This window comes from Cydia amplana, chromosome 18 (genome assembly GCF_948474715.1).
Source record: "Cydia amplana chromosome 18, ilCydAmpl1.1, whole genome shotgun sequence".
In the NCBI taxonomy this organism is placed as follows: Eukaryota; Metazoa; Arthropoda; class Insecta; order Lepidoptera; family Tortricidae; genus Cydia; species Cydia amplana.
This window is the reverse complement of record NC_086086.1, coordinates 8,187,834-8,211,950: the sequence shown is the minus strand read 5'-3', so window position 1 is coordinate 8,211,950 and position 24,117 is coordinate 8,187,834. Positions and strand designations below refer to the sequence as shown.

The window sequence follows — 24,117 nt, the reverse complement described above, 5'->3', positions numbered from 1 at the left end:
ATTGCCTTTCCCGGCAGAATTTTGGGTGATAAACACGGCATCTTTTTCCACTCTGGAGTTGCACATATTAATTTTTAATTGTATATTTATTCTGGCACACGTCGAATAAGAAATAAAAGGTATTAAATTGTATCCACTTTGTTCATATAAAGTGCGCGGTTGCACTTCCGACTTCAGAACCCGACACCGCACGTGGCAGGATCGCCATGTGGAGCGGGAAGTAGGGCAGCAAGTAAACAACACGAGTATTGCGTAAAGACTGACTTTTATTCAGACAAGCGTTACCTATTTATACTTACATTATTAGAGACATGCACAAAATATAACTCCTCACACCCTTGATCCAGCCGAACTTCAGGTTAGCGCTGGGCAGCTCCAAGCCCTCGGCGTCTTTCTCCATGGTCTGACCTGTGAGACATTACACCTTCTACATATCCACGCCAGCCTGCCCGACCACCCAAGAGAGTCGTAGGAAGAGCATCACGCCCCAAATGTTGAGCAGACATCGCATCAGCACGCCCTTGATCCAGCCGAACTTCAGGTTAGCGCTGGGCAGCTCCAAGCCCTCGGCGTCTTTCTCCATGGTCTGAGACCTGTGAGACATTACATCTTCTACATACCCACGCCAGCCTACCCGACTACCCAGGAGAGTCGGAGGAAGAGCATCACGCCCCAAATGTTGAGCAGACATCGCATTAACACGCCCTTGAACGAGCCAAACTGCAGGTTAGGGCTGCCGGGCCTTCGGCGTCTTTCTCCATGGTCTGACCTGTGAGACATTACACCTTCTACATACCCACGCCAGCCTGCCCGACTACCCAGGAGAGTCGGAGGAAGAGCATCACGCCCCAAATGTTGAGCAGACATCGCATCAGCGCGCCCTTGATCCAGCCGAACTTCAGGTTAGCGCTGGGCAGCTCCAAGCCCTCGGCGTCTTTCTCCATGGTCTGACCTGTGAGACATTACACCTTCTACATACCCACGCCAGCCTGCCCGACCACCCAAGAGAGTCGGAGGAAAAGCATCACGCCCCAAATGTTGAGCAGACATCTCATCAGCACGCCCTTGATCCAGCCGAACTTCAAGTTGGTGCTGGGCAGCGCCGGGCCCTCGGCGTCTTTCTCCATGGTCTGACCTGGCTGGAAATAACATTTCATGAGAAGTGCCTTTTTAAAAGATGGCCAACTTTACGCAGTAAATAAACATCTGTAAAATTGACACTGTACCTACATGCAAACCCTTCCATTCATCGCGTGTTTAAAGTTACGGGCCACCAACGGCTTTCTTTATTCAACGATAGGTCTAGTCCTCCGACTTTGCCAGCACTATACTATAACTCATTGAATATTTCTCATTGAATGGACAGCATATTCGTTCTAAATTCCATCTACGATATTCCAAGCATTGTCCTTTATAACGTCTGAAGATCCTTTTTCGTCGCGCTTTCCCGTTTAACACACAAGTGTATACCTATGGGGTTTTTTCTATCTATCCTAAACTATAGGTATCTATATTCCTAAGTTGCGCCATATCCCACGTAGGCGTATTTAACCAGGTTATTATTTACGCCTGACTCATCCAGTGTTGCAATAATCAATGCACTCATCAAAAGGTTAACAGATCACATGGCGAGTTATCTTAATGAACACCGCGACCTGAGGGCTGGGGTCAGAAGGTAACCATAACGATGATAAGTACATTGTTAATTGAAACTTGAGTGTCTCCTAGGTTATTAGTGACTGATGATGCAAGGCAGGCAGGTGTACTCGTAAGGCAGGCAATTTATATGTATTTAGTGAATTTGCTAATAAAAGTGTGTGCATATTCAGTAAAATAATTTTGACAATCGAACTTCTTAGCTAAGCCTGCAAACCTTATTTTATATTACAAATTTCGCATAGGTATAGGTCTATCCGAACACTTCACTGCTTGCATGTGTGATGTGAGAAGGCAACCATAACGATACAGGCTTAGGCATAGCCAAGTTTTTAATTATGCCTATAGTCTACAGTAATAATGTATGTTTACCTACAATAGTTTTCCGGGATATTGCCTATTGTGTGGACTAAGTACTACTCGTGCAAATATGTAGTAAGTTTAGAATTATTATTATTATCAGTTGGTTAACTAATATAGTTGCTAACGAAAGTAGACCATCACAACTATCGAGTAGCTATCCAAGACCATGAAATTCGATTGACTCTTGCCAACCTTTTACTTTGGCGTTATTGGTCTTAACTTACTGTCTTTGCAAGTGCAAGATCTTAAAGGGGTGAGCCCGGCCGAAGTGAACGAACCTAACTTTTTTGTGTATAAACTTAGTGGTCAAAACATGCACCTTCCATACCCATTTGCATTTGCTAAATACAGTAGAAGGTTCGCGTAACACAGATCATATCGTCATCAAACGCTTACGACGCTAGGCCATCTTAAACGTATAAAGGTCATCCATCACTTGCTCTTAACCGTATCAAACGAGGACAATTAACTAATAAGTCCCGTAATAGCTATTGCCGGTACCTGCTACCTGTGTAGGCAAGTCACTGGTTAGTTGGACATAAGTAGATAATCTGTATTATCCTATTATTAGCCGGTTTATATCTGACGTTGTGTTTTGTCATACTTGTACTAGCCCATTGTCGCTTTCGTGGTAAACAGGGAAGTTTAAACACGTAAAAACAATCTTTGGTTGCCACCGTTTGGCGCTACAGAGTCACGAAGTATGGGAAAACAGTAAGATTATTATAGAACGGGACGCTGACGCTGTAGCCTCCTCTCACGCTTTAGGGCTCATTTAGACGGTGCGAGAACTCGCATGCGAGTTTCACTACATTGCGTCATTTGATCGGTCAGCTGAATTGTTGTAACCGCAATGTAACTAAAATCGCATGCGAGTTCGCGCGCCGTCTAATTCAGCCCTTATGGTGTAAACAACTTACAAAATTTGGAAAAGGTATCATACGCGTATAACGCAGATGCTGTCACTCTGCGTCTATAACCCGGAAAGGGTGGATTGGAGTATCTGAATAAGCGCATTATTTAAATAGGACAGTGACGGAAACTCACCTTCCTGGACAGAGAGGCGTTGTGCAGCTCATCCAATGTGGGTCGAGGCGCCGCGTGCAGGGACAACACGTTCCTGTAGTTGTCCAGCCTGGGCAAAGCTTCTCGGGTGAAATGTCTGGTGACAAATTGTTAATTTAGGTTTACTCAAACGATGCAACGGCGTCTAAATATTCAGGCTAAGTCGGGACATCACAGACATTGTAATCCAAAGATCATCTATTACTGGAGTGGTCGAGATGGACAAGAGGTAGGCTAGAAGAAGACACCCTTAGATCCTCTACTCTAATTTCGGCCAATGGTGACTTGCAGCCGTCGCGATACGCATTCAGCTCTATTAGTGTTCAATTTACATTTCAACATACCAAATCAATATTGATAATGATAACCCTTTGACTGTCCTAAATCTGATGATATTTTATTAACTAATCTTAACTGCCAGGGCTAAACTATAATGGCTGTTCTGGCTCATACACATTCAAATGTATTGGTTTGTTCGTCTTATAGTTTGAGACAGCAAATTCGCAATGCGCTACGACATATAGTTTCGTATTTGATAATTTTATGTTATCTATATGTTCGACAAACCTGACTTCTTACCTGAAGCTCTTGCCATATTTGGTGTCAGACGCCGTGAGCGGATCGTCGCTCTCCATCCCCGATTCGTTGGAGTCCTCCGTGGCTTCATCCTCAGACTTTCCCTGCATTTGCAGCAGAATAGACATAAGTTAGCGCGAGAAATATCAACGCCTTGGCTACGACATTGCACGACTGGCTTCGGGCTAAAGCGACAACCATAGGTTGGAGCGAGACACAGCGATCGGACCTTTTGTTCCCACCTATGGTTGTCGCCTTAGCCTAAGCCAGTCGCGCAACGTCGTGGCCAGGCCGTAACAATAGAGACTTGTGAGGTATATTTGGCGGCTGAGCCGCCGCCGAGGACCTACAATAATACAAGGTTTGAATGGAAAATATGTACATTGTACAATGCTATTATAAAATCATAAGCACCATTTTGTACCTACCTAGTCAAGTTACCTAGTAGGTACCTACTTAATTTCTTTCAACGTACCTCAAATTGAGCATCGGTAGCTAAATTATAATTTTTGATATAAGTAGACAAAAAAACACCTCGATCAGTAATCGTACAAAACGTATGTTGACATTATTGACATAGCTTACGGTAATTCTATTTGTAAGATATAATTTACCATCGTAACTAATTCAAAAACATGCGTTGTATAAATGGAACTACGCATTCTAAACACGTGTGGCTCTTCAAAACATGCGTACCAAATATGTAATTAAGTTCTTCATAGACTAAAATTACGACATCAAGGTTGAATAATTAAGAATAATAATTCAAGGTTCAAAAATATAAAATAAATAGGTATTGACAGTTAAAAGGCGCATATAATATAAACCACGGGGTTTAGGGTGGTACCTATTCAATAGTATAGAATCTTCTTTTCTTGTCGGTGGTTTCAGACTGTGCGAGAACAGAAGGTCGTATTTTTACCTTGGCATTTTATACAAAACACTTAATTACCTAAAACCATGCGCATCGTAACACTGAAATCAATTATCACGTTGTCCTATGTTAAACACTGAAGCACGACTTTACGGTATTCACGGAATTACACAAGAACGAAACAGGGTCATTATTTGATTTGGTGTAAATCGCATGTCGCCGGCGTTTTTCGGTACTAAACGAAGATGGATCTTTACCGTGTCTTATAATTTATAAGTAGTAAATAAAATAGTTATTTTCGAAACAAGTGCGAAAAAGAGGAAATTCGAAACGAGTGGCGATAAATTAAAACACGACCGAAGGGAGTGTTTTAAATCGACACGAGTTGCGAATTACCTATTCGCACGTGTATCGAACAACGATTTACAGTACATATGGCACTTTAAAGTTTCGACATACGCACGAAAAGTGCTATTTTACGCACTAGTGCGGAAAAGTAGCGCCATATGTACTGTACAAATATTTACACATGCCGTTTTCCATTTCACGCTAACTTTAGAAGATCTATGTTTTTTAAGGCTCCAAAGGGTCAAAATGTCACTACCAACGCGTGTCGCCTGATCAGATTTCATCAAAACATGAGCTAAAAGTCAATTTAAATGTCAATTTATGGCTAGTATTTACTAAGTGCCTAAAACTATATTAGTTAGTACATTCATTATTGATTGCACAAATTAAATTGTGTCCAGAACTAAATGGCAACATCGAACATTAGCGGCCCTCGCGGCACCGTCATTCCGTAGATGCTACTTGCACATCGTATAGCTGTCCAATAGAAAGCAGTGTTGAGATCCTGCCGCTGCCCCCGCGCGCCTTTCGTCGCCTAGTAATCGACAGTCGGAACACATTTCAACATTTGTGTCCGCATATATTTTATTTTCAAATAATAAGTCGATTACCGTGGTATCGTTCAAAAAATGTGTCAGGTTCTGTGGGTCTTATTTCTCGGTAAGAGGAAATAATTTAAATACGAATCCTATTTGATACGATGACTTCTTCGAATTGTTATGACGTAATTGGAAGAATGTTCTGGAACATTAACTATGTTCAGGGTTATGAGACAAAATGTTAGTTTTTATCATTACCACGGTAGTCATTACCATGGAATACCGTGGATATTTCGACCACGGTAATGACTATTCCTCCACGGTAAGGACATGGAACGCTTTTTTATTGTTTATGTTCTCTTTTAACAGGATCTGCCGAAGGAGAGCTATTATTATTATTTTATATTTTAATCATATACTATAATATTTCACTTAAAATGAGTAAAAAATATTATTTTGTTTTAAAGGTAAAAATTATAATTTGTCATTACCATCATGTATTAACGCCATACTAATCCCATAAATTGTCATCACCATGACACTTTAAAATTCCAAGGTCCATATCTTCGGAGATAAGTTTCACAAAAAGGGACCAAAACGTTTTTCAAAATCCTTGCATCCTAAACATCTGATTATGGGCAAACAAATACCTAAATTAAAGATTTTTCAAATTTTTACCGTGGACATGCCAATTTACACCAAATCAAATAATGACCCAACACCATGCGTGACCATGCTCATGTGATAGAATGTACCTAATAGGTATTTAGGACATTTTGTTACTCCATGGTTACTAAAGGACTTACTCGTATTACAGCTTGTTAGGTATATCCCAGATACAAAAATGTCAGTCCCATATTGCCTCAATTTGTCCAACCGATATGCCATACTTATACCACATACAGGCATAACATAAGCAGGGTTGTTATGTGATTAATTGGCCAATCAAACTCAATCAAATCAATTTAGTATCTGGAATACAAAGATACAGTTTAGCCACACAGGCGATTTTAAACGATGGCTTTCCTTAATGTGTCCAAATTTCCTCTATCGATCGGATTAAAAACAATCCTCAAAATTCAAATCAAATTACAAAAAAGAGTAGGTTAAAACGACTAAGTTTATAAGTAGTTATTTACTGGCTGTTGAAAGTTCTAGAAAAGTTCGCTATCATTAACGTATACTTTAACAACGGCAATCACACAGTAACTTAAGGGCTCCAAACACATAGGTGACATTTAAAGGACTGATGATTGTATACTTTATTTTTAATTGTATCTTAACCTGTCTTATGTACAATAAAGTGTTTACATACATACTAATAATCGTCCGTGTTTCTAGTTTCAACACCCTTGTAAGAAAACCAATAGTCATATATCAAATATGTAATAGCCGTATAGCCGTATTAGGTATACTCTACTCAAACTAAGTCAGGTAAAACGGCAAAGTTCTGTTTTCGAAGTTCTAGAAATGTTTAACTACGGCCATATGATACTAACATTTAAATTTTCTAAATTACTGTACCCACTTTAGCAAACAACACTACATACATAGATTTTATAGACTAATAAGCGCCGATATCCAAGGGCTAAACAATAGGCAATAAACAACAAACTAAGCAGGATAACGACTCATTATAACTAGGGATGTACCGACTAGTCGCCGACTAGTCGGGAAAGCCGACTATTCGGCCTCATTTGTAGTCGGCGATTAGTCGGCGACTAGTCGGCAAAAAGGGCCGATTAGTCGGCACTTTATAAGTGACAGAAAAACAGGGCAAAAAGTAATAAACAGCACATGTTTTCATAAGCTTTTTACCTATTTTACCCAAATTTTTATTTAGGGTGCTTACGAAAACTTTTGTTCGAAATTATTGACCTTGTGGTCGCTTTTTTATGTCCGATTGTGCGGTCGCCGTATGAAATATAACCTTAGGATTTTTTTATTTAATTGTTTAGCGTTACTATGTTTTAATGTTTTAATGTTTTAATGTTTATTTGGGCACAAACGGTACAATAATATTTACAGATATTAATATTATTCAATACATGAACCAATGAAGTTGCCACTAACTACTAACACGTATACAAAAAATAAACAACGGAATAACAATATCCACAGAACAAACATTTGTCGGCATTAATAATGAATTTAAAAATAAAAGAGATTAGTGGGGAAAAAAATGAGTTAAAGTTAAAATATTCTAAGCATTAAGTATTCAATGTACTAAGAACCTCATACTTAAACTTAACTAACGGAATGTTAAACATATCAATGTGTGAGAAAAGATTATTATTACACTTGCAGGCTTTATCAATGAAGGAATTTACTTTGTATTTTTTTCGCGTAAAGGGGATGTAAAAGAGTTTGTGATGTCGTGTGTTCAAACGAGGAGGAGGAGGATATGAGAAATAGCGCGACGAAAGGGTAAAACGATTGTTTTTTAGTTCATTTGAACCGAACTTAGATCAAACTAATGAACTGGCCGACTAGCCGACTAGTCGGCCGACTAATCGGCCATCCGAGCGCCGATTAGTCGGCCAAATCAATAGTCGGTACATCACTAATTATAACCCTTATACATACTTGTACGTAAAACCGTACTGATACGCTACACACACGGCAAAGCAAACAACATAAATTATAACTTACCTATAAGTATAATTTATGTTGTTTGCTCTGCCGCGTAATTAATTATTATGATTACTTCTTGATATTACTTCTTTTTGGTGTCGATCGATATTAATACACAAGATGAAAATCAAAAAGCTCAATCCCGCGAACACAAACGCAATCGCATAATATTTAGGCGTAATTTAATTTAATCTAGATGACAACCCCACAATTTCTACACAAACACAAACCCACTGAGAACCGAAAAACGCCATACAAAACAACTCATAGAAGAATTCCATTACCTATGTCCTATAGCCATCTGCTTTCATCAGACTGATCAGACGGAGTTTAGACAAACATAAAAAATATAGTGTGGTAGGTAATATTCTAAAAACTTACGTGCCTTTCTAGTTAGATCTCTCACTTCCTTCTCCTCCGAACATTCTATAATTCATCTCATCAGTAAGCCTGACCAATAACCTCCACGTGTTCTCAGAAGGCAGAACTACGCTACGTGTTCTATAGGTCCGTAATATAGTATTTATCATTAATATCAGCATAAGAACATCACGTAAACATGAGATTACTTTGATTGTGATCTAACTACTGTTGACACTCATCAAGTCATCACTGAGACTGATTTTTAATGATTTGCACAACTATTGTATTGTGCAGAACGGTTTGTCTCAGTCTTGACCTATTTCAGCAAAAAGCAAAAATCTTAAAATAAATGAATGTGTTTTACACATAGAAAAACTAATAAGCCGTTGTATTATATACATTTTGTTTTATTATACGACAGCTATCTAAGCAATTATTTTTCCCTTAGGTAGGTACACCTACCTACGTAAATTATCAAACCTTGATTACGCCTGGCGTCCTTTGGCGACTTTGGCGTCCCTAAACACTAAAGCTAATTGACCTTAGTTTTATAAAACCCACTTAGTAAATTGATACCTTACCGAGCGTTGGCGTAAACTGGACGTTTCGTCAGAATCGAAACATAATCCCGCCAGGCCCCTAGTTTCATATTTAAGAAGACCCATATCTGTTTCTTCATCTTTAAAAATAACATCTTGAGCTAATTCGCCTTATCGTCAGATTCCAGCCACACTCAGTACTGAAAGGTCCTAAAATATCAGTAAATCAACGCTCATAAGCTACTTTGATTTGGAACGGTAGAAATTACGAGGATTGCTAAGTATAGCCAGTCTAAATATAGCTACACTTGAACCTTGTTAACACGGACAATGGTAACAAGTGAAATGTCCTATTAGGATAACGTGCAGAGGCGTAAAATGCAAGATTGTCTGGATTCGTTTGCCTTCTTGAAATTTTACTATGCAAGTAATGCAAGTCAGTATCACATAACAAGATTACTATAGAGACATTGTAATGTAACTTATTAACCCAACAATATCAAGAAGAAAGTTCTGTTGTCGAGTGGCAATTTTTCTTTGCCACCTTTGGAATTCTATGTGTTCTTTCTAGTTTTGGTTCAGTAGCTTTTCTTGTTTGATGTATTATTTTGCAACAAAAAAATATTATTCATTTATATTCTCAATATTTCTCAAATTCCACTATCGGTTCCTCTAATAAATCAAATTTAGAAAATGACTGCTTAAAGTCACTACTACGAGTACGAGCTATTTGATATTCTGCGTTGTCTAAGTAACATTTTTCCTCATTATCAATTAATAACATGTTATTAATCTTCTACGAACAAGCGTAGGCGGTTTTTAGTTTCCTAACACAAACAAAATCAATCTTACTGGAAAGTTATGTGCCCAAGAATACATTTAATTATTATTAATATGTACCTATGTTAAAGATGTAATCAATCGTACATGTTTAGAAAGGTCAGTGGAAATACCCATTTCCGCTTTCCAAATCACTTTTCTGACTTCATCGGAACCGCTTAGAAATGTTTATGCATTGACACATTTGTTTATAGCTTCAATGTAAACAGAAACTAGCATTGTCCTTATGGTGGAAGGCATAAACACATGCAGCCTGTTTATTTATAGTGTTTATCTTTCTGTCTAAGCGAAGGATGCAAAAGTAGCGAAGTATTCGATACGGATTCGACTATTTCATTTCATTTAAACTTTAAAATTAAATTAAACACCGAATTTGATGAATGATAGTATGGATTGATATCCTACGCTCTTAAGAACTATTATCTACTTTGCGACCTGACCTGATGGATGACATTGCTGTTCAAGAATGCTACAAAGCCGACAAATTAGAATCACGCGGTCAGTTTTGTTGCTGGATGCTGGAACAAATCCAATCCTATCCACCACCTACAATCTCTAAATCATTTTCATTTGGAGAGAGTTGAACCTGGTCCGCCAGGAAGCCAGGGGTTATTTGAAACAGGTGTGGACCGCACGAAAGATGGCCCAAGGCTAATAACCACTAAGGTCACTGGGGCAAGGACCTTTGAGCAACTGTTCAAATTTGCGATAAGGAAAATATCATAAAATTTATCAAGCTTAACGCCAGCCTGAAGCAATGGAGAGGCACCTGAAGAAGATGTCACGGATCTTAATTATACTGACTAGAAAGAGACGAATGCTCTCCTGCAGTTTTAATATTTGGCCATAAATCTCTGACACAAATCCGACAGCATCAAAAGCCAACACGGTCTAAATCATTACCAAAAACGGCCACTTACATTTCTAACACTATCTTGTTGAAACTAGGTCGGTCCGCCAAGAAACCAGGTGTGTTATTTCAAGCACCCATCCCGCTAAGTGGAGCTGCGAGGCTATAGGAAGCGAACGCCGCGGGTGCACTTATCCAATTTGAAACTATTATGATTTATTGGAAGACGGGGCGCCGACGGCGAACGTCTTCGATGTTCGGAGATGAAGGGAAACGATGGGTAAAAGGCCATGAACTTGGGTAACTATAGTGCTCTACTATGACTATGGTTCAATTTTTAACGTTCATTATGGACGAGCCCATAAGAATTAAGCCCTTAAGCAGAACGGGACTTAGGGTTTAATTAAGTTTTAAAATTTACCTCCGACGTTTCGACGACGGCGTTGTCCCGTGGAATAATATTCTTCCTTTGCTCCTACATAAGTCGTTTACGAGTGATTTTGGCCATTATGGAACATCACTATCACTACATAGTATAAAACAAAGTCGCTTCCCGCTGTCTGTCTGTCTGTATGCTTAGATCTTTAAAACTACGCAACGGATTTTGATGCGGTTTTTTTTTATAGATAGAGTGATTCAAGAGGAAGGATTGTTAACCCGTGCGAAGCCAGGGCGGGTCGCTAGTTAACTATAAAACTCTCGATACTGTGCCTCAAAGTAAAAATATAATGTTAATGGCAGTTGCGTTCATTTAATTAAAGAGTTGTAATTCTCAGATAGAGGGTTTGGCGTCATGGCGTGGGCGGATCTAGTTACGGTAAAAGGTTTCACGAAAACCGCGTCATATTACTTTCCAGTAACATGGGAAAACGACATATGGCACCGCCAACTGCTAGTGTTGGTAGAATTCGGGTCTTTTGAGTCTAAATTAGAAAATTTTGATTCGTTTCTAAGTGACTCTTCTTCTTCCTCTCGTTGTCCCGGCATTTTGCCACGGCTCATGGGAGTCTAGAGTCCGCTTGGCAACTAATTCCAGTATTTACGAAATTAAAAACGATTCGTTTTTACGAAAGCGACTGCCATCTGACCTTCCAACCCAGAGGGTAAACTAGGCCCGTATTGGGATTAGTCCGGTTTCCTCACGATGTTTTCTTTCACCGAAAAGCGACTGGTAAATATCAAATGATATTTCGTACATAAGTTCCCAAAAACTCATTGGTACGATACGAGCCGGGGTTAGAACCCGCGACCTCCGGATTGCAAGTCGCACGCTCTTACCGCTAGGCCACCAGCGTTTCTACGAGTAGGCTGTGTTTTCACCAGAGATGCGCGAGGATGCGTCGCGAGTAGAGAGGGATGTGTTTGTTAAGGACCATGCGCTACAGATCCTTAACTCCAACCTATGGTTATCGCTGCCACCGTCGCAAGTCGCTCAATGTCGTTGCAGCGATAACCATAGGTTGGAGCGATACACAGCGATCGGACCTTTCGTTACCACCTATGGTTGTCGCTTTATGGTAGCCACACAAAAAATTCCAATCAATTTTTTCTTAATTTCAATAAGTTTGATCGTTTGTGGTGAAAAAAAAATGTATGGAGAACAGAATGGCCAACTTGCTTAAAAATAGTTTATCTAATACTGATTCTAAAATGGTATCACACACGCTAATTACATCTTTACAGACAAAGATATGTCCTAGATTGTGATTAAAGTGAAGTATGGAGCTAGCCATTAAAAAAGACAGAAAAGTTCGATTATCTCGAAAACCACGAAACTTTTACTAGACCTATAAGTGCATTTTCTGGACCAGTCTAAGGTGCTCTGTCGGTGGTTAGAAGGTTATCCACTAATTACTGGGCACCCTGTATATACATATCAGCTACCACTCCCTGTAGGCCTAGCACATGATTGGCACGACAGTATCTCGCGGCAAGATAGACTACCCGTCTTTTACTATGTAAAATAATGTAAATTAAAGAGGGACGGGTAGTTTTCTCACCGCGAGATACTGTCGCGCCAATCATTGCTAGCCCGGCTGTAGAGTGTAGGCCACTGTGAAATAACATAATATAATTACGAACAAGCTTTGTTTATGTATCCGGATGTAACTGAAAGCCACATACACGGGTACAGTATAAAGACATACCCACGGAAATTCATTGTTTGCAGAACATTAGTCGCATTGTGACCATAAAGCGTGTTACCAACTGTATAAATAGGTAGCGCTCTATTATTTCAACATTGCTTATCTGTTTTAACATCACGAATCAGAACGGTCTAAGTTATAGAAATTTGAATTTACATTAGGGCCTTTTAAAGTTTCACGTTATGGTGGGTTATGGGCGAACGTAGGTAGTTAAATTTTTTATACCAGCGATAAGTAGGTATGTTAGATACCTACACTGCTATGGTTTGCGTTGATCGAAAGTAAGTTAGGTTTAATTACTGACGATTATAAATCGTTAGAAAAATCCTAATTTAATATTAGGATTTTTCTGAGTGTTCAGACAAGCTTTCTTTAAATGCTCTAAATTCATGTATACACTGGTTGTTATGGGATTATGTACCTATCAAAAGGAACCATATGGACTTTATGAAACCTAGTACCTACGGTAGGTACCGCCACTACCGATAGACATTCGTATAATTTTCTTGGGTTTCAACCGTAAAATAAGAAATTCGAAAATCACTATCATCTCTAACGCTCAAGGCTAGAGCATTATAGATAGGCGATTTTCAAATTTCGATATTGTTTGTGAGTGATACAGATACAGTTGGCATCAAATAGATTTGTTTGTACACAATCATTCACAGAATTTTAGATGGGTCTTACAGGGTCCAAATGAGACATTGTACATTTATTATATTTGACATGAATATTACCGTACTGGGCGGGAAGAAGTTGATAAGTTGAGATATTTTATTGAAGAAATTTGAACTTAAAATTAAATTGCATATGGTTCAAATTTTTTAAATTTTTTTTCGCGAGTTATCAACTTCTTCCCGCCCAGTACGGATTAATACTGTATGTACCATGGTTGCAATAAAGAATCATGAATTATGAAGTTCTTTAGCAGTGTATGACCCATTCTTGAATTATCAGCAAACAAAAAAGAGGGGCATAAATGAGGCATGATTTAGTGTTTAGTACCAAAGTCTTAATGTAGGGATATTCCATACAAATTAAATTGGTGGACTGATCTAGCTGTGGCTATTGTCATAATCTCACCTGAAAGTCCTGAAACCTGGTAGCGGACTGCTGATTCCTGAACCGAGATGGCTTCTCAATATCTCTGAAACTGCTCTTGGTGACCGGAGTCTTCCTCTGCATCACCACACCATTGTTCGGCTCCAGCAGCTTGTCCTTCTCACCAGGCTCCTTCTTAAACTGCAATCCTGACTCCGTATCACCATCTAACTTCACTGTTATATCAGAAGGGTACTGTATCTGGCCGTTTGTAGCTGCCATAGACTTAGCAGAACTTATTTTTCTAAACCGTCCGATGATCACATCTTCCTCGTCATCTATGGGAACATTCAGCTTCTCCGGGAGCGCTGGGCCACTAGGATTGGGGTCACTTTTCACTGGGCTTAACTCAATGTCCTTTTCAGGGGAACTCATTTTTATTTCTTACGACCGGCGTTTTTATTTTGAATATACCAATGTATTTACGTAAGATTAAAGTGTTTTCGGGCACATTTTCGATGGCACTACTAATTTGATGGCATTACTGCCTTATAAATTATTTGATACACTTAAATTTCGTAAAGGTAATCAAAATTTGCTTTTTGTAAACACTTGCATTATGTCAGCATTGAAGCCATTTTACACATATATTTAAAGCATGTAATTATTTAATATCACTAGAAGAATAACATTGGTATCAAAATATATAGACTTTCTGTCATAAAAACTATAATTGACACTAAAATTTCATAGCACGTGAAAAGGACGTGCAAACACGCCGCGGACGTCCTTTTACGTTGGCTGATTTTAAATGAATGAAATGAAAACGAAACGAAACGCATTTTTTTTTTTTTTTTTTTTTTTTTTTTAATGGACTTGAGGGCGGTGTTGCCCGTAGCCAACGTCAAGTAAATTAAAGGGAAGGAAATTAAACGCGGAACAAGGATTAAAGGTAATTCGGAATTTGGAAAGTGTAGTGGTCAGGACAGGTAGGTATATAGATGAAATACAAAATGATAAATATACTTAGTTTTATAAAATATTATACCTTTATATCATTGTAAACGATGAATGAAGCTAGGATGTTATAAAAGTCTGGATTGATGAGCAAGGAAGGGATGTCTATTGGAAATGGAACATTTTTGGATAGTAAAGAATCCATCAAAGCAGTACGATCATAAAAAGGACATGAAAAGAATATATGATTAATATCCGCCTCCTCGGCACCACAGTCACAATTGGGATCGTTAATAAATTTAAATCGAGCAAGGTCAGAAGGAGCAGATGTATGGCCCAATCTCATGCGTGTTAAACATGATATTTCACGTCTTTTAAGGTTTTTATTGTAAAACCACGGCTTTACAGGGATGTCACTTTGAATCTTAAGGTAATAACTTCCGGATTCCAGGCTGCTCCAAAACCAAAAGAACTCCCAGGCTAACCTGAGATATCTTTTGGGGAGCAACAGAAGGTCATGACAATAGTTTTTATATGGAAATATATCACCAGAAGCAACAGCATCTACCGCCAGACGATCAGCCTTCTCATTTCCGGGAATTCCACAATGACTTGGCACCCATACAAAGTTTACAGTAAGCCCTTTCTTTTCGCATTTTAACAAGACGTCTCGGATATCATATAACAAAGGGTAACTGTTAGTCATTTTGAAAGGAGATTTTAATAGAATTTGAAGGCAACTTTTAGAATCGGAAAAAATTACACATTTATTTAAATTGAACATGCAAACATATTCAACAGCTTTATAAATACCAAATAGTTCTCCGGTAAATACCGAAGATTCTGGAGGGAGTTTAATTTTTTGTACAACATTATACTGGTGATGAAATACACCAACCCCAACACAACTATTTGTAGCAAGTTTTGATGCATCTGTGTATATGTAATGCCAACCAGACCAATATTCGCCCACTAAGTTGTTAAATACAGGTTGAGCAGTTATTATATCCTTAGAAATATTGGAGTCTAGAAAAACTTGTGGAGAAATAATCAAAGAGTCAAAGTCTTTCTCGTATATAGGAAGGTTAATATGTCTGACAGTAGGAGAAGATAGAGCCAAAAATTTAAGGTAACTATTAATTATACAAGGAGGAGTTCTATTATGCCAATATGGAGATGACTGCATATGATCATAAAGAGTCGATAATTTTGTGATAAGAGGATGAACCGAAAATTGCATAGTCCTAAAAATGAATCTGTCGGATAAAAATTGACGTCTCAAATGCGCAGGTGGGTCAACACACTCCACTTGCATGGCATTAGCCGGACTGGTTCGCATAGCACCAAGGATTGTCCTTAGTGACTTATTCTGTATGACATTGAATACTTTAATGGCATCTTCTGTACCCGGAGTTAAAAGAAAAGAACCGTAATCAACAACGCTTCTTATTACTGCATTATAAATAAGCTTCAAATAGAAAGGATGGCTGCCCCACCATACACCAGCCAAGCATCTCAATATGTTTAATGAGCGTTCACATCTACCTTTAACATAATTACAATGACCCTTGGCTGACAAATTGTAGTCCAAAACCATTCCTAAATACTTGACTTCTTGACGAAAGGAGATTGTAGTTCCACCATAGGATAAACTTTCATTAACAGTTTTTTTCCTGGGAGAAAATATAATTGCTGAGGTTTTCGGGACTGAAAGGTCTAACCCATTATTATTTAAATATACATTTAGTTCATTCAAACTAGCATTTATGAGTTCACAGGCCTTTTGTACGGATTTATTTCTTGAGTAGAACACTATGTCATCGGCATATTGTAAAATTGATATATAATCTGGCAAATTGGAACTAAGGTCGTATGTATATACATTAAACAGTAAAGGGCTAAGAACAGAACCCTGTGGTAGTCCTTTCCAAACTGTCCTGTGAAATACTTTATCATCTAAATCTAACCTAATCGTCCGTTCATAAAACATAGCAGCAATAATATTACACAAGCGTTCAGGAACTCCCAAGAGGAACAACTTATTTACAAGAATTGATATATTTACATTATCATAGGCCGAATTGATGTCTATAAAACAAGCTACGACATATTCCCGTTTCGAGAAGGCTAAAAGGATATCAGAAACTAACAAACCCACACAGTCTAAAGTGCTTCTGCTTTTGCGAAAACCATATTGAATATCGGGTAATAATTTTTTACTCTCAATAAACCACTCTAACCTATTTTTAACTAAATGTTCTAAAATCTTAATTAAAACAGAAGATAACGCAATTGGACGATACGAATTTGGATCATTACGGGGTTTATTCGGTTTGAGAAAGGGTAACACCAACTGTATTTTCCAATTTGGTGGAATGTCACCTGTCATAAAAATCCCGTTGATAATATTAAGAAATTAAACAACTGTACCGATATTCGGAACCTAAAGTAATATATTGAGAGTGGCAACACTGTAGTTAGTCGTATTGTCCTTTTCTAGCATATACGTCCATCTCTCTCCCACACCCCCACCACTTCAGGCAGTTGCGTTTGACAATTTTTACAGTTAGAAACAAACGCAAATTACCTCATTGGCTTGCTGTTTTTCCATCTGGAAGGTCGTGAAGCTAAACTGCTGGTGAGTTTTTGAATTTGTACCCCAGTTTAGCTGACTATATTGAAAAACAGTTTCTAACGGCTTTTGCCGTTCGAAATAAATATTTAAATTTAGTTGTCCGTTAAACTATCTAGCAAATAAAAATGATCCGGAATAGTGATGTGCAAGTGTTTTCAAAGGCTGCCTGCGCGCACCGTGGCTATGCCAATGAAAATACTAAAACACATGGTAGAAAACACATCGAGCTGGTAAAGCGTGCACGTGTCACCATTATAATTTAATTTTATTAAGTCTCTTCCGAGTCTTGTTAGTTTAAATCTTTGTGTGTGTATAATAACGGTTGAAATTATATAATACTTAAATGGTGATGTGTGGAGGTATACCCTTTCAAGTGATTTGTGTTTTCGAATACGAATGGATCGGATAGTTAATATTACGTAGAACCTACGTATTAAGGTAGAAGCTTATAGACGTGTAGGTTTTTTATCTGTCCAAGTATCTATCAGCAATTTATCTTTTTATCCCGTTCCGGGTTAATATAATATTTCAAAATTAATTTTTTGGTAATAAACTTGCTGATAAATAACGTGTACCCGAATAGGAGTCGACGATATTTTCGCTCTAAGGGACACAAGGTAACGAACAAACCTACATCGCAAACATTGCATTTATTTTTGTGGAAAGTGAGTACTTCGGCAGTACATAAACTTAAATCTGACTAGACATAGAGAGAGATTAGCATGGCTCTGCGCAAGAATGACATGCGAATTCGTGAAGTATTTCACTCTGTATCTATCAACTTATATCTCTCCAACTAGATCTTTGATTTATGTAGGTAGGTACCTACTTAAATATATAACTTAGCAGGTACTTACAGCTTTAAAGGTTAAGGAAAAGAACTCTTGCATGTAGGTGCTATATGTGCTTGTGTTATTTTGAATTTGAATAACTTGATTATTAATTCTATACGTAACTACATACAAGAGGGTCAATTCTTAAGCCTACTTACCTACCTACATAAATAGTACACTTAAATTAAACGTTTCAAATAAAATCGGAAGCCTGTGACATGGAAGGGCATTAACGATACGGGAATCTTTAGATTGATTCATTGACGAAGACGCATGGTTTGGTTCATATTGTCAAATTATATTAGTTAACTGTAGAGTTAAAGTTTAGTTTTGGCAAATCTGCGCGTCACCGTGAATGACACTTTCTAAAAGTGCCTGTTAAAGCCGGCGTAAAGCCTTTCACCTTGTCGAGCAAGGAACCCGCAACTTAGGGAATATTACCCATAAACTCAGGGTATTTGATTTGAATGATACTTATTCTTAAACTTACGTTTGTTATGGTTCCACCTGCTAAGGTGCGCCTAAGAGAATCTTTTATTCGTTCACAAACTAACGTCAAGTTATTTGTGATGAAACCAATATATTATGTACCTATCTAAACCTGCGCAAGGCTGCCATGTTTACACCTGCGTAAGGTGTGCCAAAAGAATCTTTGATTCGTTCACAAACTAACGTCAAGTTATTTGTGATGAAACCAATATATTATGTACCTATCTAAACCTGCGCAAGGCTGCCATGTTTACACCTGCGTAAGGTGTGCCAAAAGAATCTTTGATTCGTTCACAAACTGACGTCAAGTTATTGATGATGATATTATAACCTATGTAAGCCTGCGCAAGGCACGTCAGACATATTCACAGAAATATAAATGATATGGTCATAACACAGGCGTGCGAGTAGACCACAATCACAAAAATATTACAAAGATTAAGTTGTAAATATCTCTTTTTAGAGAATGTAAAAATGGTTTAAAATAATGTTTTGGGTAAAAATCAGTCGAAATAGGCAAGGCTTCGTTATTAGAGTTTTCATTTTTGTTTACCAATCTATTTCAAGGGTCCCGAACACCCTATTGGCTAAACCCGAAATTGGGCTAATTAACTGTGGTAAAAGTGAAAACTGCTTTCCATTTACATAACATTTCTAAAATTATAATAGGTAAAATAAAAACCTAAGATTCCAGGCCTATCTCGACTCATTTTTATTTTAAAGATGGAAAAAATCTTTGCACCCTAATATAAAATTGTGGTCTGGAGACGCTAAGCCTCATAACTTGGGTGGCATAGATAATACTAAGAGATTTAGTCACCTAATTTCGACTATAAGCCCAGGCAGAATATTGATAATTAGAATAAGGAGTGGTCAATCCTCCAAGGTCCATACAATCTGTGGACTCTAATTAAATCAGGCTCGGTAAGCTCACGACACGACAGAGCTTACGATTCCATTCTGAAATAAGCTATGTTTACAATATATATTACCCATGGTGTGAAACAAACAGCCTGCTCAAGGTGTACAAAGGGTCCGTTTAACGGCCCTATAAACATCTACAAACCTTTGAAGTCTAGGCCTGCTACAATATGACAGACTAGAAATAAATACATATGATCCCAATGTAAGAGCAGCTCACAGTTGCATAAATTATATTTGGCTGGAGAGCACTTGTCTTTCAGTTAACATGTTTACGAGTACCTACCTATGTACACGACATGACCAAGGTTACCTACCTTTTTACATAATTATTATATCCCTGACTGCCATGGTATATTAGGAAAATTATCATGTGCTGGCGGTGCTGCACAAGCATGTTTGAAATAAAATATACAAAACTGGCCTAACGGGCGTTTATGAATTATGTATTTTACACCCTTGTGTCTGTATTGTGACCCTGGAAGTTTTAAACCACCTGTATCGTAAGTGCTCCTATGCACGGATTAAGTTTATAATAAACTACCCATGCCCTAACCTCAAGGGCAAGTGCTTCTATGCACGGACCAGATACTGTTGTCACTTATTTCACTTATCATGACTTGTCATAGTTTGATACTACACGTTTAATAAATTTAAGACCGTGGAATGTACCCACTACAAAAGGTTTTTAAAAATAGTGACTGAATGGTTTGCACGAACGGTTCTAGCACAGTTTCTGGGCGGTCACGTCTAGGGCATGACCCTCTAGTTCTCAATTTATACAAAATTATAGCATTGTGATACTGTTCGCTTTGCACAATAAAATAGGGGAACAGGAGCACGCCTTGCGAAAAGGCGAAGCTATTTTGAAACGCAAACCTTTCAAAAATAGATTGAAATATATAAATAATTATGTTTTTGGTGTGGAACATGTAATTGTACACCCAAACAAATGCAATCATTTATTATATGTTAGCAAAACTCTGCCAAAGTGTTAGTCTGTCTCTACAGTGTAACCTGAAGGCATGAATGCACATGAATCTCTTGAAACATGGTGGATTAACTAATTTACACCCCGTCTGTGTCTTGCTCCTACCAAATCCACAAGTTGAGGACCTCAACCTATCTAGGCACCCTTCTTGCTCGAGACCTGAAAAAATAATCTCATGCAGTCAAGTGTCGGAAAACCAGGTCCACACTCTTAGCACTACCGTGAATATATCTAAGAAGTCTGTATACTGCCTTCCAGGAGGCGGGATGTTAATAGACTAGCCTATATAGTAGGCCAGAGATATAGTATACAAAAGCACACTGGCCCAAATCCAGTAATATTATATGCACTTCAGAATACAAAATAATTGACTATTCTGCGTATATTTGATATCAAAAAGTTACAACTACCTACTCTTAGGTCATAAGGAGGATAAATATACATAAATATCAAATATATTCGACAAAGTGTTGACCCTAGCATTGGATAAAATAGAGGTTCCTCTTAAACGGCATCTGCGCTGTTGGCTTTGGGCCCACGGGTGCCCGGCAAAAGGTCGGGGACCCCATGGTTCCGCACAGTTATTGCAAATAATGTAAAATCACAAAATAAACACAAATTTTCATTTTGGTTAAAAACACATATGCGATGAGCTAAGGTTTCGAATTAAGTACCTTATTCTTAATCTGGAAAGAGAAGACTGAATATTCAGAATTAAGCTATGTCTATGAATGGTTTACATAAATTAAGCCACTTTAGCGTTCAGAAACAATCAAGTTTATGTCTACTAGTAGGCACCAGATAAGGTAAACTACTCATACTGCATATATAGACAATAATGAGTACAATTAAGGTCACTTGATGATAGCTAAACATGAACATAAGCAGAATGAGCTGCACCTATACAAATATCATTGATAAAGCTCTGTGGCAATTCTACATTTACCATTTGAACGCCAAGAGCACCAAAAAGCGTCGTAACTAGTGCCCACATGAGTATTATGATATGGCTTAAGCTCTCAAAGTAACCTTCACAATTTTAAGTAAGGTTTGTTTAGGTCCATTAGCTCGCGTTCGCGTTAGTAAAGCGTACAAACGATTAAATGCATTTTATAGCTATAACCAAATAAATAGCTCACACTGGCTCACAGTCAGACATCAACTTTGTGGGTAGTGATAGTGATATAACGAATATTTAAAATATTCGTCTACTTAATCCTGAGGGATTCTGGAAATAAGAAAGGTCTTGTCCTTGTTATATCCTGCAACTGCTTACCTTACTAGATAATTATTATCAAATTTGTCAATAATTGGGAGTTATAAATAAAAACTACTCGAGTACTTTATGATTTTTATCTTTTCATATTTTAATTACATCACTCCATATCACAGATGTTGTATGCTCCCTGAAGAGTAGACTGACTTATCTTCTTTTACATAGTCTCACATACATATAATTAAGTACTATAGCACCCTTGTGGTGACTCACTTATTTTCGTTGAAAATGTATAAGTACCTACATTAAATACGTATATAAAATGGAAAGTTAGTATCATAATATAATGGTATATAAAATTGTATGCTTTACTAAATACCTCTCTCCTCACATGTATTAAAATAAAGGGTGTACTACATAATTAATTAATTAATTAAACACTCCTAATATAATAATATTACATATACATAATATGTAAGTACATGTATAATCACATTGGCTTGGCGTCTTCCCACCACCAGGCGATAACAAACACGTCTCAATATATTACTTTAGGTTCCGAATATCGGTACAGTTGTTTAATGACAGCGTTTTACACAAAAATAAAACGCTAATTAAATAACTTACCATATTCGGAACCTAAAGTTTTAATCCTGCCTGGTGTAAATATGTATAATTTTGAGACAATGAGGTAATTTGCGTTTGTTTCTAACTGTAAAAATTGTCAAACGCAACTGCCTGAAGTGGTGGGGGTGTGGGAGAGAGATGGACGTATATGCTAGAAAAGGACAATACGACTAACTACAGTGTTGCCACTCTCAATATATTACTTTAGGTTCCGAATATGGTAAGTTATTTAATTAGCGTTTTATTTTTGTGTAAAACGCTGTCAGTAACCTATAACGTTGTCACTAGAATGTTTCAAAAATGAATATGGAATACCATCGCATCCTGGTGCAGAATCAATAACATATGATAAGACATTCTTTAGCTCTAAAAACGAAAATGGACTGTTAAAAGGCTGCACGTTATCATTATCAATATTGGGCGAGGAAGCCAGTTCAGGACACACAGGGAATGGGACAAATGAAGGAGCTAATTTATCTAAAAATTTCTCGGCTACTGGAGGATCAAGATTGATGGCGTTATTTTCTACAAAAGCTCCTCTAAACATTCTAACCTTCCTCCAAACTTCTGACGGGTGAGTGCTAGGACTTAAAGATGCACAAAAGGATCTCCAACTGTCAACTTTCTTTTTCTTCAAAAACTGTTTTGTTTCTTTTAAAGTAACTAATAAGGAATTAAAGTTCTCTTCGCTCATATTATTATTATACATTAACTCACACTGTTTTCTCTTTTTAACAGCTTCTGAACATTCAGAATCCCACCATGGAGGGCTGGGAATATTGAATTTAGAGGACTTCTTACGAGGAAATACTTCATCAGCTATATTAATTATAAACTTAGCAAAAGCATCAGAAGTTTTAAACAAATTTTCACGAGATACATCGGGTAATTCTCCCAACCTCTCATCCATATGTTTGCGAAACTTATCCCAATCTGCATTTTGAAGTTTATATGCTAAAAGTGGAGATCTTTTATGTAATGGTCTGTTTTTAATAGGAAAAGAAATGAGAATTGGAAAATGATCACTGCCATAGGAAAGTGGAAGTACCTCCCACAGTAAGGAGTGTGATATGGAAGAGCTACAAATTGATAAATCTAATGCACTAGGATTCTCATTGGGAGCAGACCGACGCGTAGGAACACCAGAATTCAATATACATAAATTATAATAATCAACTATGTCTATTATTTCCTCGCCTAAAGTACTTGAATTGAAACACCCCCAAGCTGGGTGATGGCAATTAAAATCTCCTAATATTAAACATGGAGTAGGAAGAGATGATATAATGTTTCTTACTTCACTAAGTATGGTAAGCGAGGGATGAGGTATGTACACTGAAACTATACAAATGCTATCTACAAGAGCTGAGATTATGGAAAATTCATTATTATGAGGTGCTAATGGAACATGAGAGAAATGATATGATTTTTTTACCAGGATGGCTACACCACCATGCCCATCCGACCTGTCTTCGCGGAGGCATGCATAGCCAGGAATTTTGAAACATGACTCAGACCTGAGCCATGTTTCAGATAGGGTAATAACAAAAGGGTCATACTTCTTAATTAAATGGATTAAATCGCTTTTTTTATTGTTAATGCTGCGACAATTC

The 24,117-nt window shown here is 37.7% G+C and overlaps 1 protein-coding gene, 1 long non-coding RNA gene and 1 other non-coding gene across 3 annotated transcripts in view; 2 read left to right on the top strand and 1 right to left on the bottom strand.

Annotated features, from left to right (window-relative positions):
* The window catches only part of LOC134656470 (bumetanide-sensitive sodium-(potassium)-chloride cotransporter-like), a 45,188-nt gene extending 30,553 nt beyond the window's left edge, over positions 1–14,635 (bottom strand). The window contains exons 1-4 of the mRNA XM_063512008.1: positions 13,878–14,635; positions 3,664–3,758; positions 3,067–3,181; positions 980–1,139 (exon numbers count right to left, since the gene is read on the bottom strand). Coding sequence (XP_063368078.1) covers positions 980–1,139; positions 3,067–3,181; positions 3,664–3,758; positions 13,878–14,270 — 763 coding nt within the window. The 5' untranslated portion in view covers positions 14,271–14,635. The remainder of the gene's footprint in view (positions 1–979; positions 1,140–3,066; positions 3,182–3,663; positions 3,759–13,877) is intronic.
* A 3,461-nt stretch (positions 14,636–18,096) lies between these two features.
* Positions 18,097–18,200, top strand: LOC134656685 (U6 spliceosomal RNA). The gene has a single exon (XR_010097551.1). It is a non-coding gene; the product is annotated as a U6 spliceosomal RNA (small nuclear RNA).
* Positions 18,201–22,775: 4,575 nt separating this feature from the next.
* LOC134656304 (uncharacterized) lies at positions 22,776–23,680 on the top strand. The gene is made up of 2 exons (XR_010097508.1): positions 22,776–23,078; positions 23,243–23,680. It is a non-coding gene; the product is annotated as an uncharacterized LOC134656304 (long non-coding RNA).
* The last annotated feature ends 437 nt before the right edge of the window (positions 23,681–24,117 follow it).